Source organism: Gigantopelta aegis, unplaced genomic scaffold (genome assembly GCF_016097555.1).
Source record: "Gigantopelta aegis isolate Gae_Host unplaced genomic scaffold, Gae_host_genome ctg3431_pilon_pilon, whole genome shotgun sequence".
In the NCBI taxonomy this organism is placed as follows: Eukaryota; Metazoa; Mollusca; class Gastropoda; order Neomphalida; family Peltospiridae; genus Gigantopelta; species Gigantopelta aegis.
In genome coordinates this window covers 19,131-40,572 of record NW_024533338.1, presented here as the reverse complement: position 1 = coordinate 40,572, position 21,442 = coordinate 19,131, and the positions used below count along the sequence as shown (strand labels likewise).

The window sequence follows — 21,442 nt, the reverse complement described above, 5'->3', positions numbered from 1 at the left end:
TGGAAGTTCTTTTTGTTGGAGAAAAACAGAGGTTATTTATGGAAATTAATATTTTATTAATAATTATAATATTCTTAATAGGATTAGTAAATGAAAACACAGCATTAAAGACAGAATTGTCTGAACTAAGAGGTGAGAGAGAGAGAGAGAGAGAGAAGAGAGAGAGAGAGAGAGTGAGAGGTCTCATCTATTCTCTGTAGGTCACTTTGTCACAGTACAAACACAGTATAAAGAATCATTGCAGACATTACAAGATCAAACATCATTAATAACACAATTAGAATCTGATCTAACACGTATTCAACCATATTTACCTCCAAGAACAGAAGGAGAGGTCATTGATAATATCTTAATTATTAACTATAATTGTTAAATATAGGGTCAAGCCAGTCCCTCTGATATAATTGCTGAAGCTGTCCGTGATATACATCCTGAGAGGAAATCATCAGGTATGAAGGTCTGTTGTCTCATCATGTTAATATTGTGTTATTATAGAAGTGGGCGGAAGTAATGAGTCATTATTATCTATTATTACAAGTCAAAGGGAACGTTTCAAACAACGAAATATTGAACTACAAACAGTTAGTTCTACTTATATATCCATTTATTTACTATGTATCTATTTATTTACTATGTATCTATTTATTTACTATGTATCCTATTTATTTACTATATATCTTAATATTATTTATTAAGTATCTTTTTTCACAAAGGAGTGTCAGCAACAGAAGCAGACTGTCTCCGTTTTACAACGAGAGGTAGACACATTACGAGGGGATAATGTTAAAATGTATGAGAAAATAAGATTCCTTCAATCCTACCCATCACAGGTAATTTATAACTATTAATAACTATTAATAACTATTAAATATTAATAGCATAAAGGAGGTGATGATACAACAACAAGTCGTTATTCTAATCAATATGAGGCGGGGCTTGATCCATTTGCAGCCTTTAGTGCTAAAGTGAGATTAATTAAGATATTATTATTAAATTAATTTTTAATTTAGGAAAGACAAAGAAAATACATGCAATTAAGTGGACCTGATAAAGCCACCTTAATAATGGTCAGGTTAATTTACATTATATCCAATTATTTGTTTATTACAGGGGCGATTTATTCTCTCCAATAAAATAGTTAGAATGGGAGCATTCTTCTATACAATTATACTACATCTTATCGTCATGTTGGTAAGTTGTATCACCACGCCCACATTATTAATTACAGGGTGTGTCCCTTGTAGTTATTGGCCAAATTAATCAATACTACAGATATGCAAACAGTTGACTTATACAGCGAGTGTGCCAAAAAGTAAGTGTTATTGTTGGCACGTGCATATGTAGTATAGAAGAATATCAGTTAAATTATAGACATCTATTTTTTTATAGGTTTAATGAACATATGTCAATGTTTCATCCACCTAATGTAGAAAAAGTAATGGAAACATTTCATGGAGGGGGGGGTGGAGTGAGATAAACCCTTAATTAAAACATATTAAACTAATAAATGTAATTTAAATTTAATCTGAGTTTAATTTAGGAGGTGCAGTTGCTGGCACAGCATTATATTCACGTTTAGTTTTCTTATAAATAGACTTGGCTTGTATTTGTATGGGAGTATCTGGTTTATCAGTAAACACAGCTGTTAGATAACCTCCATAGACACATCCAGTATCAAGACCAGTGGCATAAGGATAACTTTGGAAATAACGACGAGCATCATGTCCAAAATAAATGTGATCTGGTCCTTCCCAAGCTTGGGCCCATGGCTGACCTTCTGGTTGGGACTTTTTATGGCCTGAAAAAGTTAGACTTTTAACATCAAATGTGACATCCCTCATATGCAGTAGATTATCTTGTTTCTGATGTACAATATCTACTCCTGGGACAGCACCAGCATGTACTAACATTACTTGACGAGAGGGAAATCTAAGTGTAAAGGGCAAATTAAATAACCAATCTATTTCCTCTTTTGATAAATTATTCATCCATTGAAATGAAGAGGGCAGACTTTCTTCCTCTTCTTTATGACGTTGCCATTCTCTTAATGAGATTTCGTCATGGTTACCACGGACGCAGTACCCACCTAATTCCCGAACTAACTGCACAACTTGTGTACTATTAGGTCCCTTGTTTATAATATCACCTACAAATGCTACGCATACATTAGGATCACGTGCGTTATACGTGTCCAGTAACTCAACTAATTCATCATAACATCCATGAACATCCCCCACAATCAAAAGACGACGGTCTTGTATCTCGTCTTCCAGGACAACTCTGTGTTCTACTAACGGAACTGGTAAACCATAGGGTGTTCTGTCAACGAGAAATGGATGACGGGAGCCTGGAAAGAACCTTTTTAGTGTGTTTCTAAAAAAATGAACACAACAAGCAACAAACACACTCATCTCGAATCTGAAAACCACGCCTATCAATGAAATTTAATTATAAGATCATTAATAGGGTTTTACTCAAACACGTTCTTATTTATTGTAGCCGTAAAGCCTAGAGACTAAACTATTACATAAAGTACAAGAAGAGAGTGTCATTGGCAGGAAATCTACGAGAACACTTTATTACCGTTACCGTAATGTTAGGAGCTTCTCGTAGAAGTCGTGAACCCAGTCCTTCAGTGGCACAGCAAGATTGGAGATTATTCTGTCAGCAAGAAGGCAAAAAAGCCGCCGAGTTGTTTCTGAATCATCTCACAACGTACAGAGAAGCTCACACCGATGTAGTAGAGCCGTTATGTATTCGAGAATTCGCTATTTCTTTGACAGAAGCGCTAAGTTCGTATGGGATTAGCTCTATCACTGAGCCAACTCCTACAGTCACATCTGGTAAACCTCCTTCTGCTAAAAGCAAACATTGGTGGAAAATTTTTAAGAGAGGAAGAAGTGTCCGTCGTAAAAACAGCACACAGTGACATTTTTTTAGATGAAACAGGTGTCATTCTTGATAGAGTTGTTTCACAAATGAATCTTCAAGAAGATGAGATAAACGGAGATGAACCCTCATGGGGACGTTGTCGACTGATCCTTATTAATCGCCATGGAAATTATCAATTAGAGATTTACTCTCCTCCTAAAGTATGTTATACTCTATGTTCTGTACATGTAATGACATGTTGTTGATATAATGTTAGAGCTATTATGAGAGAGTGTACATACTAAAGAGAATTTATTGTTTTTATTAGATGGTTTGTGGTAATGGGATATTATAAGTAACTTTGTATTAGCAGGTGGTTTTGAAGGAAACTATTAATTGTTATTTGATATAATTTTAAGTATTATATATTATAATTTTAGTGAGTAGTTTGTTCAGCGGGAAGGATGTGTGTGGTTTGTATTTACCATATATGGAGATGAGCTTGTAGTAATGATAAGATATAGGGGCAGTTTAAATATTGTATTTACGAGGAACTTCCCTTTATGATTGTTTATGTCCTATTCATTGTTTACCAATATTTTGGTGGTGTTGAATCAATTAGTAATTATTGATGTCCTAATTAGTTATATATATATAACATAATGGACAGTTATAATGGACACATGATGTATGACAATGGACAGATGGTTTATACCGGATGCATGGTGTATTACAATGGACAGATGGCTTAAATGACATAATGGACAGATGGTGATACTATGATTTGGCAACAAATCTTTGAAGTGGTCTAGTGTTGTATATCGACCCAAACCCTATAAATCATGACATAATTAATATCATAATGAGATCATACTATTGTAGTCTGTGTGGGGACTTTACATGATAGTAGGTGTATATATATGTGTGTGTGTGTGTGTGTGTGTGTGTGTGTGTGTGTGTGTGTGTGTGTGTGTGTGTGTGTGTGTGTGTGTTTGTAGTAACAGTGGAGTAGTCTTTAGACCTTCTAGTACTCTAGCTCTGTGAGCTCATGTTACATCACGTACATGTTAGTAGATGTGATGGTTATAAACAGCATATGGTCATCACTGATACTTTTCATTGAATTACTTAATTTACAACTTGTGAACAAATAGCAAATTGTCTTTAGAATATAGTAACTTAATTGATAGCAATTGTTCAAAGATTGTTTAGTATAACACTCTATATGTGTTGTCAAATTATTGAACTGAACAATAGGTTAATATAATGAGCATTATGTATTTAACACACAATGTACTATATTTAATGTTTAACACACAATGTACTATATTTAATGTTTAACACATCACTATTGTGTAATATTTAACACAATATATTATATTGTTCATGTAATTCTGTTAATGATTGTCATGTTAGCAAGTTTACTATATAGTCAATGAGGACATAGTTAGAAGTCCTTGTACATGTGTGAGAATACTTGTAGACAACTTCCTCTGTGAGGTTTTGGGATGCCAGTCGTTGTTATGGTAACTAATGTTCTTCTATCAACCAATTATGATAGGAAACCTCAAGGGCACTTATGTATTGATAATGAATTTTTGTTTTTTTAGAGTGCTGTGCCCAAAATGTCGTTGTTTTGTTTCTTAATTGAAGAAGTTAGATCGACATCATATCTAGAAGTACCTGATTCTGAATCTTGTTTTGTTATTAAGGTATTATTAGTAGATCATTAATTACATTGTCATACTTTTATATTTAATATTATAAGTAGATCATTAATTACATTGTCATACTTTATATTTTAATATAGTCTCACAGTCATGGTGAGTATGTTTTTGATGCTGGTTGTGTTGCTGATAAAGATATATGGATGAATACTATCATGCAATATACAACTAATGGACATCTACCAATGTAAGTTGATCTAGTTAATGATAATAAATTAGTTTATTTATTTTCTAGTTCAGCGTCACTTGGAGCACTGTCTGAAAGCCAAGGCACACGTTCAAGTAGTCGAGGAGTATCACGATTTCCAAGGTCTCGTTCTCAAACACCCATTGCCTGTACTACCTCTCCTCTTGTTGAAAATCATCGTCCTGCAGGCATGTCTGATCAGTACACTTCACATTCTCAACCAGTTGATGAGGAACCAATACATGTTGACATCTTGTCACTCAATCCTAGCCACGCCCCTTCACATGATAGACGTTTTGTACAAAGCATGTGTATAGATACACCCACTTGTTTAATGATACCAGTTTCGACATCTTCATCTCCCCCATCTAATCCTAACTCGCCTCCCTCGTCCAATGATGAACAAGATGCTCCTTATCCAAGTCAGCTTACTTCTCCTCGGAAGAAGTCTCCGCCCACTGACTTACCCATCAGAAATGAGGCTCGTTCGTCATCATCATCAGCATTACATCCAGTATCATTAGCAGCCATGGACACGATGACCACACCCTCTACAAGACCACCAGTTAACCGCCAAAGAAAATCAAGTGCACCACCTACTGTTGTTCATGATTTACAAAATGAAGCTTCATCGACTCCACCCCCTCGTTATAACAGCTCGGAAGCTTTGGATCGTGTTGGTTATGAGGACAGATTGAGTTTTATCACTGTTCCCATAAGTCTTGGAGAGAGAGGTCATTCTCGACAGCGCAGTTATGACAGTAGTTATAGTCACAGTACTGATATTGGGGCTCCAACTTCACCTCTTGCTAGAACCTGTTATAGAATAGATATCGGAAGCAATGAGAGAATTAGCAATGGAACGAGTGGGCGGTCCAGTGCTTTCTCAAGTGCTGGTAACTTACATGATGTTACCAGAGATCAGATAAATTCTCCTGTTACCGTGACAACCACACCCGATCCTGTTTTACAAGCTGACACGTCTAGTCAGTCTTCTAATCCATTGTATATAGAGACATCAGGTCCTGCTGATATCCAATTACCACGACATACTGAACACCCTTATCAATCTTGGGCTAATACTTCTGTTGATGTTGAGAACCTTCGTAATCTCTCTCAGTATCCGTGGTTTCATGGAATGATTTCTCGTGCTAATGCTACATCTTTAGTATTGCTTCATGGTACTGCAGGGAGTGGTCAATATCTTGTGAGGCAGTCAGAATCGAGAGAAGGGGATTTTGTATTGACATTTAACAGCCACAATAGAGCTAAGGTAAATATTAATAATGAACAGGGGCTCACTCATTGATTTATTATTCTATTTTCTAGCATTTAAGGCTTACTCTAGATTCAACAGGATGTACTATACAACATTTGTGCTTTGAAGATGTCTGTTCAATGTTAGAATACTTCAAGACTCATCCTATTCCATTAGAAACTACACCAGCTAGTGAAGATATTACTCTGACTGCATTTGTTGATCGTTCAGCTTCAGATCATATCCGAACAACTACAATCATTAATTTAGAACGAATACAACGTACACCTCCAAGAAGAGCACGCTCAATTCATGTCACGTCGTCTCTCGGAGCATCACTAGATGGATCTAGTTCTCCTGTGCATGGGAATCGGTCTGGTCGCCAAGGTAATTGGCGTCAGATTTTTAATCGGCAAAGGTCTTCAAGTTCTCAGAGCATTCGCTCTCATGCTACAGTCCAACGTACACATTCAGCTAATGCTGGATCCTTACAGGAAATACCGGTTCGAGCTCGTGGGAATAGGTGGGGTAGTCGTGAACGTAATGAGAATTCTTATGTTAGTAGGCATTACTGATGTCATATGACTTATCATATTCCTCATTGTATATATATACACAATTTAACTTTTTCAGTTCATGTTTGAAATAATTTATTTTTTGAATTAATTTCTCTTGCCTCTTTTATTTTTAGGTTTTGAAGAACGAGTTTTTTTACTTGTTCCATTATTGATAATGTCTTTCTTTTTCCTAGAGAGAGAAAGATTATATATATATATATATATATATATATATATATATATAATATATTATATATATATATATATATATTATATATATACATATATATATGATTCTTAAACAAAGGACATCATCATACTTGGTAAATCCTAGTTGTTCTCCAGTAACTATCATTGTTGTTTCTTCCTCGCTGTCATCTTGTTCCCAAGTTGGAACTGTTTTTGGAGTTTCCAAAACTTCAATTAAATCTTTAGTATTAAGGGGCACTTGTAGCTCACTAGTATGATCCCCCTAGAAACATAATAAAACACAATAAGACATGACCACACCCACCAATATTATAATATCAGGTTCCTCTTCACTGATAAGTTCTACTCAATAAATGTATTGATATTTCATAATATTATATAATATACCACTTTCTTTATTAGTACTAATATCTACACAATGAGTGTCTTCTATTGTCTCTGTTTCTAAAATAGACAGATCTCTTTAAAGAAAAATTATTTTTTTATATTTCATTACTTACGTAATTGTATTAATTGTTGAGGATGTCCCCTTAAGGGTAGCTTTAATCAATTCATTAATTTCACTAACTTTAACAGTGGCAATTTGAGTACATCTCCTGATCTATGATGACACATAACATTAGATGATGTCATTATGACATCTACCTGGTCTGGTAATAAAGCTACACCTCCTGTCATTTGTAATGTACATATTTCCCGATGTACATTCATGGCTAATATTAGCCGCCCATCAATGACAACTTCCTCCTCGTGTGTGGGGTCAACCAAAAGATACTCCCTGGTAAATATGTGACCATATCTACTTTAAGTAGTACTTACCCTAGATGGTAGAACCCAAATGTAACACATAATGGCATATGATGAATGCTAAGAGGGACTGGTTCTCGTTCTGTTACAGGATGCTAGTGGAATAGACATGAGACTTGAAAAGTAATATATATTTACAATAGTAGCTTCTTCACCGACTACAGTAACATCAGGTCTCCTGTGTAATTAAGAAATATTGTAGGATTATATAAAGGGTTGTCTCCCTCTTACCTAAAGTGTTTCAATGCTGTTATAGCAGCTATTGTACAACAGTCAATGATATTACCACAATCATTAAGAACATGGATATCAACGCGTACAGACCACACCTATTATTAAATCATAGTATTAATATAATTAACAGGGGCTACCTTATGTCCAGCAATAATACACAATCCTTCAGTATCGATTGCACGAGAGTCTTTAAAACATCTTTCTAATAAACGTTCAGTCTCTACAACTAGAGGAGAGGGCCTAAGAAAAGACTAAAAAATAAACAAACATGTTAGATACCTCCCTCCTATTTCATAATAAGGTGAAGCCATTGGTGAAAGAGTAACATTAAAAAATAGTTGTCCATCAGTAGGCCGTTGAGGACGAGGTGATACCACCTCACAGGATACACAAGTTAATACTCTATAAAGTAATTATTTGAGAGGGAGGAGTGATAGGGCATACCTTGTCCCACCTAATGTCACTGAAACATTACCTGGTGTTGTATCACTGGTATTTATTGTAATAGTACGATAATCATAGACTGAGCGACCATCTAAACGCTACATATATATAATATAAATTACTTAGTCTAGTCATAGCAATTACTTCACCTTTCTTTCTTTAATTGCTTCTAATATAAATTGTCTTTCACATGTAATCGAGACTGCCTCTTTGCTTCTGTTCATACCTGCAATATAAACCAGTTACATGCTTCAGGTAGTATACGGAATGTTGTGTTAATCCGCACTACATTTCCATATAAATTTCAGAATGTTACCGTATATTTCCGTAATTGAGTAGTTGTATATTTTCAACTACTTCATAAATTAATATTTTTCATAACTTTTTATAGCAGGTTCAATTCTTAAATCATTTTTAATTGCTTCTTTAATTCCCACTTTAACTCATCCTACTTTAATTTTCCTTCATTAATTTTATTGTTATTTAAAGCTGAAATGTTCAATATCAGACTGACCAGTTTTACTGACAATCCTTCCAAGTAAATTTAATAGATTTAAGATTTATAAAATAAAAACAAAAAAAACCTTGTGTGTTGCCCAAACGATCCCTCCTCACTCACCCACTCAGGCTTTCACTTAGGCTCCAGGATTCCCTGCTATTGCTATTGAAATTAACACAATAAAACAAATATTTTGACACAAGAACTATACTATTTAGTGTCACACTTAGTATTACAGAATTGTCAAATGTAGTTATCACAGAACTTAATGCACAACTAAATCTAAATTTATGAAAAAAAAACCCTTGTGTGTTGCCCAAACGATTCCTACTCGCTCACCCACTCAGGCTTCCACTTAGGCTCCAGGATTCCCTGCTATTGCTAGCTGGGACCGCCACCTGGCTTGGTAACCCTCGTCTTCGCGAGGTAATCCTGGCTGGAGCGTCGCCCTAACTTAAAACCAGCCGTACGGGATTCCAGCTCTTAGGGAATGTCGCATTCAGGAACCGGGAACCACAAATACACCAGCCTCGTCTCGTTTAAAGGGAGACTACCAGCCCTATCCTAGTCGGCCTTTCGGATACTCCGTAGAGTATGCTGGTAACCATCTCAGAGGTCTGATGCATTGCAGAACGCTGGCCCACAACACACTGGCACTCAGGACTGTTCAAGTTTCCTTTTATATGTACGTAAGATTTTGTCTTCATGCTCTTGTGGGGCTGCACGGTGTACGCTTATGAATCTCATTAACGGTAACCGCTTGCGTTTACCAGCAAAAAAAACTAATCTTATTTAAGCAAACTAGAACAGTACTACTAATTATATTAATTTTATAGGCACAACAATCTTATAAAAAGTAAGTTAAATTCTTTTAAGCCACACATAGTTAATTGGCATGTTTATATCAGATCACATGATAAGCTATCACTTTCAAAATGGTTCAAAGAGAACACGCTCTAAATGTCTTCTAACTTTTATGGATGTTTTGTGATCTTCAATATAATGATCACAAATAATAAGGCTTAAGTAACTCCACCCCTAATCACACCCACTAACATTCTTGTTACAGGCATATGTATCGAAAGAAAGTTGCCAACGCACTTTCTATTATTGACAATTTATTTGCCATACATTAAGTTACCATCGATATTAGATTATTATATTACTCTAATATCTATGAAGTTACTAATTGACCACACCTACATTCATTGTGCAAGATGATAACAAAACCACAAGATGATATGACATAACTTTAATATAGTCCTATTAAAGTTAAAGGTTTTACAATTTGTGAAACAGTTGTTGATGTAATTATAAAAATATTGGTAAAGTTTTTAATTAAAGTACAATATAAAATAGTTCAATTTGTAACTGGCATTAATCCCCTCTCATTATGCCACAAACTATAGAGGACAATATAATAATATAGTCAATAATACAAGCAATGTACCATTCTATATAGTCATTGTCTTCAAGATGATGTTGTATGATGTCATAGACTTGTATGGGAGGATCCAAACCAAGTTCCTGTGAACGTTGCCATCGTTCCAAACGAGTTATACCTAATATCACGTGACATCATGTGATAAAATATTATATCTCACCAAGACAAGGTCCATATTTAGCATTTAAGTCAAAATTATGTAACAAATCAAGTTCTTCTTTCTTTGATAGTGCTAATAAACAAAAATGGACACTTTTATACAACATTATAACTACTTGTTGTTGTAGAAGTTGTCTTCTTTTCTTTCTTAATATCAGGTACTCGAGGACGTGTCTGCCTAAAGTTTATCTGTTGTTGTTCAGACATTTTATGAATTCGAGTTGAACTTTGAAATTTAAATTTAAATTAAAGACACATTGTTTACAATTACGGACGTAAACAGTTTTTTATTGACATGTGAACTCCGTAAATTCGAATAATTTTAATTTTAGTATTACCTCTAAATTTGACACAATAGATCATATTAATTTGTTGTAAACTGTTAGAGTTTATTGGTTTTTTGACTCTTTCTTTTATAATTGTACAAAATCAATTAAATTTATTATGGAAGGATAATTATAGGTTCTTAAATGGCATTACATCTCTTTAATGGTATTAAAAACTTGTTCAATGATATTACTTCTCACATTAAAATACCTTAACTTTTAGTAAATTGAAATTTTAATGGAGTTTTTTTTAAATATACATTAAAATTATGATTTACACTTTAAATAATAATGCATTTACATGAACACATTTTGTTTCTTTTTCATTAACTTTGTTTTCAGTTTCATCTTATTATTATTATATGGTGCTATACTTTCTATAGTTGATGTTGGCTCTTCTTGCAACAGATCAACATCAGGACAATTATCAACTACATATATGTCATCATCTATTGATAACATTAATTTCAATTAGTAGAACAAATACAACATACCTTGTAATGTAGTTGAATCTGGTATTGCCTTAACAACAGGAGATGGTACCATTACTTCTGATTCATTTCAGTAGCCACACCCTCTTTATCTCCAGATAAGGTCATACATTGCCAAGTATAATCCATAAATGATGACAACTACACTGACGTATTATATAATATATTAATAATGTTAATTATACCTGTAAAAGTTTTGAGACTCTTTGAAAATGTCTCTCTAAATAATAAAATATCATAAAACAATGTGTTGTCATTATATGTTTACCTGTATAAGGAATGAGCCCCTGTAATAAATCATTAATTCCTTCTAATTTCAGTAGTGTTGTTGGTGGAGTAGTTCTCAATATAACATGCCATACTAAAATAATAATAATAAAATTATTTAAAATTATTCTTACTGTTCTGAGCTATTAGACAATATCTTGAGTTAGTATTCCATTTTGAGGCATAATTTAAGAGAGCTCCTATAATTATATAATGATTAATTAAGTAATGAAATTAGTTCCTGACTTTGTTCATCTTCTTGTAATGATGCAATAGTTACTTGAAAATCACCTCAATTCCACCATCATTTAATAATTCTATCAGCAATAATTAATAGTTATAATTAGTGGGGATTACCTGTTAATATAGTAAGAACTCTTGATGGTTGATCCAAGCTAATAGCCACACCCACTGCTCTAGTATAATCCTGTTGTTGTAAGAGATTCATTAAATATTGCTCTCTGAGAAAAAAAAAGATATTAACAGAAGAAAAACAAATTATTACTTTAATGTTTGTTGTTCTATTTTGTTTTTTTCTTCTGCCAATACTTTGTCAGTTATATCCTAATAAATATGATATTAGAATGATGTCATAACGATTTCATTTACCTCCCATTGGCAAAGGAGAGGAGCATCACTTCCTCCAGTAAAGAGTGTGTGGCCATCATCAGGTGTAGTCACGGCCCATATCTTATCAGAATGTCCATCTAAAGTAACTTTACATTCATTGTTCTTGATATTCCATAACTTGATGATTCCATTGTTATCACTAAAGTATCTCTATTATACAAGTTCAATAATAAACTCTAACTTACACCGATATTATCTGAAGTCCTTTTGTAACAAATATTGCCTTTAAAACAGAACTCATATGACCTTCAAATGTCTTCAAACAATTGCTGTCACAGACTGACCATAACTTGATAGTATTGTCACTAGAACTAGTGAGAACACACTATTGTGTTACTAAATATAGAACATTTACTATTTATAGATATGGCCTCAGATTTACGAGATACTATCACAAGTCCCATTCAATACTTAGTTTATTTTGTCATCACTGGCCATTATAATTAGTTACCTGATCAACAGGGGAGAACTCAACACTCCAGATCCCTCTACGATGTCCTCGTAATGTACTTATCAAACTACCATCACTAACACGCCATATCTACTCAGAAAATCAATGGAGAATGTGGGTGTGGTCAATTTGTTAATTACCTTAGCTGTTTTATCATGTGACCCACTTACAATTAATTTATCATTTGGAGAAACATCTAATGAATTAATATCCTGTAATAAAATAGTCAAATACTTCATGTGTGGGCAGGATATACCTTCTCATGAGCTAATTGAGTATAAATTACAGGGATTTCATTCTATAAAATAAAGAGGATACCCCTATAATAAAAAGTTAATTATTACCTTGTCATCAATGTCCAAGTCCTTTATATTCCATAACTTTAAAGTTTTATCTTGACCTCCACTCACAATAAATTTAGTATTAATTCTAATATCTCTAATTATAATATTAATATCATAAGATATAGTATTACTTGGAACAAGCTACTGCACAGACACTAAGTGTGTGACCACGTCCGATTCCACAACAATTAAACTGTAGATTAGAGGGATCCAATTGCCATACCCTTATTGTATTGTCCTAATTAAAGGGGTTACCTCATTAGTATCATTGTACTATTATAATACCTTAGATCCAGTAACTAATATATTATCAGCTATATCTAAACATAAGATGATGTCATTATGACCACGTATGATGTCACAGCTCCAATTAGATGGATTATACACCTTAAGGTTTTCGCTATTAGTTGCCACGGCAACCAATGGATGATCATCACCCACACATTTAATATCTAAAATTTCATCTAGATATCCAGGATACTATAATACAAAAATACTTGAAAATATTATTAAAATACTTACATATTTAATATCATCTCTGTCGTCTAAAGAATATAGAGTCAATGTCTGATCACTGGCCACACCCACTATTGTATTTACTGAGGACAATAATGAAGGTCAACGTAACCTTGATCACATTGTTCCAGAGAGTCAAGACAACATCCACTTGTTAAGTCCCAAATATTAATAATACCTAAAACAACTATCAATTTAAATAGTGACTGTTGATAATACCTTTATCGCCAGCAGTTGCTATGGTAACATGGTCTTTAGCAACACCCATTTCCATTGGTAATACAATTAGCCCTTCTATAACCTGTACATAGTCATAATTGTGGGTGTGGTATATTTTAGTAATAATACCTCATAGAGTGGCAATGTTTTCAGAAGTTGACCTTTCATAAAGTCCCAATAATTAATAATTTGGTCACGCCCACCACTAATGAGGTTGTTCCCATCATTACAAAACCTAATACATGTCACAGTACTAACATGACTCTTTAAAACATGACAACATCTATTATGTTAGTAATAAATACAAATAATTGACATATACCATCTTACTTGCTATTTTCTAAGTCCCATACTCGTATTGAGTTATCTGATGACGATGAAAATAATATCATTGCTTTAGGATGAAATTTCACCAATGAAACCACACCCCACTGCTGGTCTGAAATGATGTGTACAATATTGTTTCATCATATCCCAAACTTAATACTGGAATCACCAGATCCTACATTATATTATGAAATAATATACACTGACTGATTTACCTGTTGCTAACAATGTAGAAGAGGGATCAATTGCCATGGCAACCACAGGTCCTTCGTGACCCTTAAATACATGATATAACTGTACATCTATTTAAAACCTATGCATCCATTACTTTCCATTGTCTTTGACAAAATCCTTCTTTCCAATTGTATTGTTTTATTAATCGACTTCTCCAACTTACAACAAGTAGGGTCTCATCCGGACTAACTACTAATGAGAGGGGCGTGTCCTCCTCCTAATATCAACAGCATTACATTAGTGTTGTCATATTACATGTAATATACCTCTTCAAATGTTTGTAATGGACATTGACTAGATAAATCTACTATTTTGATAGTTGATTCACAAATACTGATGATATGGTGTCCATCTTGTAATATCTTGTAGCAGTAATATATAAAAAGTGATATATATATAACTTACTTGTATAGTACCTCCTGTATAAAAGGGTTCTATTTTTGTGACTGGAGAATAACTATTAATAAAATAAAAACATTATAAATAATATTATTATTATTACTTCACTCGAAGTGACATGATGCTCGTTAATATTCCACGTGGAACGGTTAGGCCACACCCCTTAATTAACAGCAAGGGTGGAGCTGGGTGGAGAGAGAGATGTGTTCTGCAGAATTAGGTACTGGTTCCTTTGGTGCCTTTACATTCTTTGCTCGTGAACATGGAGCTGAAGAGTGTGATAGTCATGGATTACCTCTGACACCAAATACTATTTTAATTACTGGATTATTTCAGCAACTTAAAGAGATGCCACACCCATTTCTTTGTGAATATCTAGACCTTATGAAATGTGACAGTGGTACACATAGGATATTGTTAGCCACACCTCTTAATTATTCTCTTTAATAGAACGTATGATATGTGTCTCAGAATACTATATAGAATCATTGGAGTCTCATTTACTGAAGAAAATAAGGTCAATAACTCTATGGAATTCTAAATATAGTAACATGTGTTACTATTAATAGTAAAATGTGATTATGTATAATATAATATAAATATTTAAGAATTACTCTCTACTTGGATGATTTGGCATGAGTACTTTCCAATATTGTCCTCCATTATGTTTAGTACATGTGTTTTAGTAAATTTACATGTAAATAATTGTACTTTTCCATTTATAGTGTACCTATTGTAAAGTTATCATGTCAAATTACTCAAGCTCTTAGTTATCTTCATAATAAAGACATTACTGTCCGTACATTAAGTCCTGATACTATTCTCTTTACTCCTGAGGTAATATACTTTTATTAATTACTATTATGAGTTTTAATTATAGGGAATGTCAAATTGTTTAATTATGGTTTCTATCACATGACTAATAACGGAACAGCTGTTGATTTTCCTATTGGGTAAATGATTAATAAATAAACCACACCTACTTTATTATATCTAATTAGATCACCACGGTATCTAGCACCTGAACTATTGCTATTACCAGACAATAATGATGTCAGTGTTGCCATAGCAACCAAGTCTGATATCTGGTCATTAGGAATTATTCTTACTGAAGTTTTTATGGTATTTATAAAAATGTATTGGAACATTTTACTTCTTACTCATAATTAGGAAAGTCATATCTATCCAGATTTGTTCTTAAAAAATGGTTTGAAAAAACTCTATTTACTAGGATACTACGACTTGTTCAAAATCATCAACGTTAGTTCAAATAAACTCACAATGACCACGCCCATTCTTAATTAGAGGCTCAGCATCACCATTATTAGCTCTTCTTGATACACATGGTCTTGGAGACAAACCAATTGATCCACCATTAAAAGAATTTATTGAATATTGTCTATCTCCCAACCATCTCAAAGGTAATTATAAAAAATCCTCAATATTAATAGTTCATTATATTACAGATATTCAGCTCGTTCTTTATTGTCTCTGTCATTAATTAAATCATCAAAATATTCTATTTCACAAAAGGTATTATTGTTATTTGTAACTATAAATGTTTTATAGTGTGTAATAGTGTCCAAGTTTGAGAGATCCTTTTAGTAAAATAGTATTTGATAGTTCTAAAGTTGAACTTTCATCTCTTCCATCAAATAATCTCACATTATTAGAAGCTAATGTTGTTTTAAAGGAAGACTATCTCATAACTTGTAGCATGAAAGTAAGAGAATTAATATAATAATAATATGACATTTTGGGATGTAGGAAGTATACTTTCTATGGGGATTAGCTGGTGGAGGTCTTCAAAGTGAGTTACAAAAAAGTGGAGTTATTCAAAAAACAGCTTCCCCATTCTTAACATACCTTGGTAAGTGACGATATACTTTGATACACCCCTTTAATTAGTTGTGATAGTGTGGTGTCAAAGGAAGGAGAGGAGCTTGGAATGAAACGAAATAAAGTTCATTTATATGACTCCACAGTGATACCCACTTCCAATGGATCAACTTAGAACAGTAAATGGATGAATAATAGTAAAATGGACACAGGTTCTTAAATATTTTAATAGAGGTTGGAAACAAAGTCAGTTGAAGATTTTTATCCAATTTTATCTGATCCAGAGGAGAAGGCCAAGTACTATTATTATCACAGTATTATCATGATCTGATATTATTATAGTGATAGGATATCTATTGTAAGTACCTCAGAACATTTAGCACAGTCAGCTAAACTCCCACTCCTCATTAAAGAGAGGGACATTGATTATCAGGTGAGTCATAATGACATCATCTATTGTGACATATTTGTAGTTTCATCGTCTTATATTGTATCGTCGTTTATTGGAGGGGTACCCCTATACTAATGAGATGATAATTACAGAAGCTATTATTGATGTATGTCCACTTGTAAGAGGACCTATTGGGGCAGCTTTACTCAACATACAAGTGAGGAGGGTCCTTTAATAACAGTCTAATTATATTTATAATACAAAGGGAGATATTCATACAACTTATATTAATATTGATAAAGTGTCAGAGACACAAACAGATCGTCAAATTGCTGTAGATATTCCACGATGTCATCAGTATGATCTATTATTAGCATCTAGTGAAGGTCATCAAAAATTTATGAGAATTTTAAAAGCATGGGTTGTGGCACATCCTAAACTAGTATATTGGCAAGGTATAGTGTGATGTCACAATGATGTCATAATGATGTCATTCCAGGATTGGATTCCTTGTGTGCTCCATTTCTGTCACTAAACTTTAATTAATGAAGGTACTGCCCCCTTTATAAAGAGATCGTTATAATAATTAGTTGTATAATAGCATTAGCATATTCATCTTTATGTGGCTTTTCATTAACAAATATCTTCATCATTTCTTCTTAAAAGATAATTCTTAATATTATGCAAGGTACTTTAAATGATTTAATAATATTAATAATATATATGTATATAGAATATTAGCAGTTTTCTCACAGATCATAGCATATGATGATCCTGAAGTATTTACCATCTTGATAACATTGGATTTCATCCAGACGTATGTATTAATAACTATAATATTATTATATTATTTTATATTATAGTTATATGCTATTCCATGGTTTCTGACCATGTTACTCGTAAGTACACAATATAATTATTGTTACTAATATTGTCTTTAGATGTGTTTCCACTGCTAAAATTTATCATCTATGGGACACACACTGTTGCTAGGCAACACATCCTTTCCATTATTTGCTGGGTTAGGTATATTAATTCAGTTACGAAGTGAACTCCTTAATTCTGGATTTAATGAATGTATAATGATGTTTTCAGATTTACCAGGTATTTATTAATAATACTATATTGTTATAATATATCTTTTGTAGATATTGATATACATCAATGCCTAATGGAGGCTGTCCAGCGATATCAGGCCACACCCTCTAGTTTGTGTGTACGTCAATATGATGTTATTCCAATACAACATTCTGCAATACCACAAGAAGCTGTAATACAATTAAATATGGGGGCGTATATATAATTATCCCTATTTTCTTATAGGTAAGGAACCTTTGTCACTTGATGTATTGAGATGGAGTGTTCTCCTCAAATAGCTGCTCATGATTTTTTAACCCTTTGTAAACTAGAACATAATGTCCACTGGTATACAAATATGACCCACCTCCTCGTAAGGATCCTAATAATCCGTTGCTATGGCGACAACTTGAAGAGAATGTAGAGACTCAAGAAGTGATAGTTTGGATATAAGAAGTGAAGAAGAGTATCCTATAATATCATTATGACATCATAATTACATCAGATTTTTCTAAACCTGATCTAATTAGATATCGTTCAAGGACATGTACCTAACCTCTCTCAATTTACCACATACAGAAGCATTTTTTACAGATGGTTCTTTAGCTCCATCCCCGTAACTACTTACCTTCAAGAGGAACAGCACAAAGGCCATATTATTGTTATTGTAGCAAATAAACATGACCCTGGACCCCACTGTAAGTAAATATGTAGTTAATTTCTATTATTATTATTATGTTTTCTGGTTAGTTCGCTAGACAAACTGGTACAGAGCTCAATTTCTCTCATGTTTTTTTGTTTTTATTACATGGAGGTCTGGTATATTGCACTCTCTAGGAATATTCTCTTCAGTTTAAACTATTATTATTATTATTATGTTATTATAATTCTTATGTAATGCTAATGAATATTATTTGGCCCGCCCATTAGTTAGTGCAATACGATGTACACTTGGTGCTTTAGTTGTTTGTTTGTTCTCACTCTGTTTCTGTTTACTATTGGACATCCTTATGAGCCACGCCCCCAATAACTGGTATACAATGTCCTGATAATAAAACACAATGTTTAAATGGTAACACCTGTTGTGAAATGGCCGATGGAAAAAGTTATGAGTGTTGTCCATTAGAGAATGCAGTTTGCTGTCCTGATCATCTTCATTGCTGTCCTGAAAAGAAAAAATGTGGAGATGATGGTAACTGTTTCTCTAACATAACCCTATCATTAAAAAACAATTGACTATGCTATAACACAATCAATTCCCTTAATATATATATAAGCTGATACCTGCTGTTATATTTGCTGATAATTGAAGTTTTTTATAACATTCTAAACAATACATAATGTAATCCAGTTTTAGAGTGAGAATATTTCTTAATATTAGGACATATTGTACATTTGATGATATCAGGTAATCTATAATATATAATATATAACTAAAACAATTATAATGTAATAGTTTTCTTACTTTGATGGTCCAGATTGTTCCTTTAATGGATACATTAAACCAGGTGTTAATGACAGACTTGTACCATTAGTTAAATTGCTGATGTAGCATAAATGTGGACCATAACTTGAGGACGTGGTTTTCTATAATATAACAATAATAATACATTACAATTAATAACAGTGACCACACCCACCTTATCGTCTTCTTTTTTCTTTGTTGATTGTTTTTGAAGTAACTTTTGTACTGTTTTTCTGCCTACAAGGCATTACATAATGACCACACCTACTAATTATGAGTGCACCTTGTGCTTCTCTCGTCTTTTTATAGCTTGTAATCTTCTCTTTTTATTTCGTTCTGTTTTCTTTAAAAGCATTTCTTCTGATTCAACTTCATCATGTTTCTCTATAATAATTTCATTAACTAGTAATTAGATAGGGACGTACTCATTAAAGGAAGTTTCTAATAACTCTTCTCTTTAGATCCAAGCATTGCTCTCTAAAAACATTAGATATTAAAGTATGGTCACTCTGGTTGTCAAGACGATGACACATACCTGCCGAGCTGTCATATTGGTAGGGTCTTTCTTTTGAGGTACATAACCACGTTCATTAACAGTGCCTGCTTCTAAAGCATTTAGCCACGCCTCTTCATCATGATCATCCTCCTGACACTTTGCTGGTAGCTCTCATCACCAAGAGATATATCATCACCACCTGTACGAAAAGAGTCATGTCATGTGACTGTCCATGCGAGTAACCTGGCATCCATTCCTCTTCTGGTAGACCAAAATGGCTACTTTTCAAAGAACTAGTATCACCAATAGAAAGTTGATCATTTGATTTTGAATCAGTTGTAACAGTTCACTACTACCTAGTTTTATCTTAAGTGTCAATGGACGGTGAACAACAGGAGGTTCATCTGCATCTTGTACAACTATTGCAGGGGTATCCTCATCATCTTTAGAATGACGCTTCTTTCGTTTCACTTTCTTTGATTTTCTTTTTTACTGATGTATTCTCTAATTAAAAGAAATAATACCATGTACATAATACGGTATTCTACTTCTTCATCTATCTCCTCTTCTTCTTCAACTACCCTCTTTCTCTTTCATCTTTCCCATAGTACTCTAGCATTACCCATTTAATGCCCTTTTTTTACGTGAATTTCACCACGTTAGTAATTAATTCACAGTTTTGCAGTGATTCAGTATTAAAATGAAATGAAAACGCGACGAAAACCGTAGTTGTTATTGTGTAACATCAGGAACAGTTGAACAAGACGTATCTATACTAGGTCCCATGTATCCTGTGTCATCAGATGATGTACCTTTTTAAAGACAAGACCTGGTCGTTTAGAAGATGCAAACACGAGTTTTCAAATATGGTCAACAACGAAAACCTAAACACTTGCACACAATCACATGTAACAACAAAACAGACTAGAAATAAAAGTAGAATATCATTTTTCATCTTTCTCCTGAAGACTATATCAGTAGTTATAGAGATTGCTGTAGTAGTGTAGTAGACAAGGTGAGGTACCGTAACTAATGAAAGTAAGTCATTAATTTTTAACTATATTTTATATAAATGTGATATTTTTAGAGTAAAACGATTACCCATGAAGTAACAAGTATTTTATTGGAGTCACCACTTCCGCTAAAAGATACTCAATCTCATACAGACCAGCACAACAATCTGTTCCATTTACAGAACATTGGTCATCAACTGTCTCAACGCTGGTATCAAATAGTGATGGTCTAACCAAAGTCACAAAGATGATATTCAAGTATCATTGATAATAAAGGACCCAAGCCATTAGCAATTATGACATCATGAAAATATGTGTGTCACTAATGAATTCCCTTTTTACAAGGGGGAAAGTGACAACAATCTTACTTCAGGGAAGAAAGTATTCATGTTAACAGATATATTGATAATAAATTATTACACAGTAAGGATCATACTCCCACAGATATAGTATTCATAAAGATCAGTCTCACAATGTTTTAGTATCAAACTAAAGAACACAATACATCAATGTTTAAAGATTGGTTTTCCCCGGCAATGGTAGGAAATAAAAGATGCATT

The 21,442-nt window shown here is 33.3% G+C and overlaps 1 protein-coding gene and 1 pseudogene across 1 annotated transcript; one reads left to right on the top strand and one right to left on the bottom strand.

Moving 5' to 3' along the window:
* Positions 1-7,306: 7,306 nt before the first annotated feature.
* Positions 7,307-11,269, bottom strand: LOC121392160 (exosome complex component RRP45-like). The gene is given in 10 exon segments (XM_041523509.1): positions 7,307-7,411; positions 7,456-7,588; positions 7,630-7,712; positions 7,756-7,795; positions 7,849-7,946; positions 7,989-8,253; positions 8,296-8,393; positions 8,445-8,521; positions 10,399-10,470; positions 11,218-11,269. Coding segments are annotated over 10 exon segments (1,023 nt in total).
* A 3,533-nt stretch (positions 11,270-14,802) lies between these two features.
* LOC121392159 lies at positions 14,803-20,166 on the top strand (annotated as a pseudogene).
* The last annotated feature ends 1,276 nt before the right edge of the window (positions 20,167-21,442 follow it).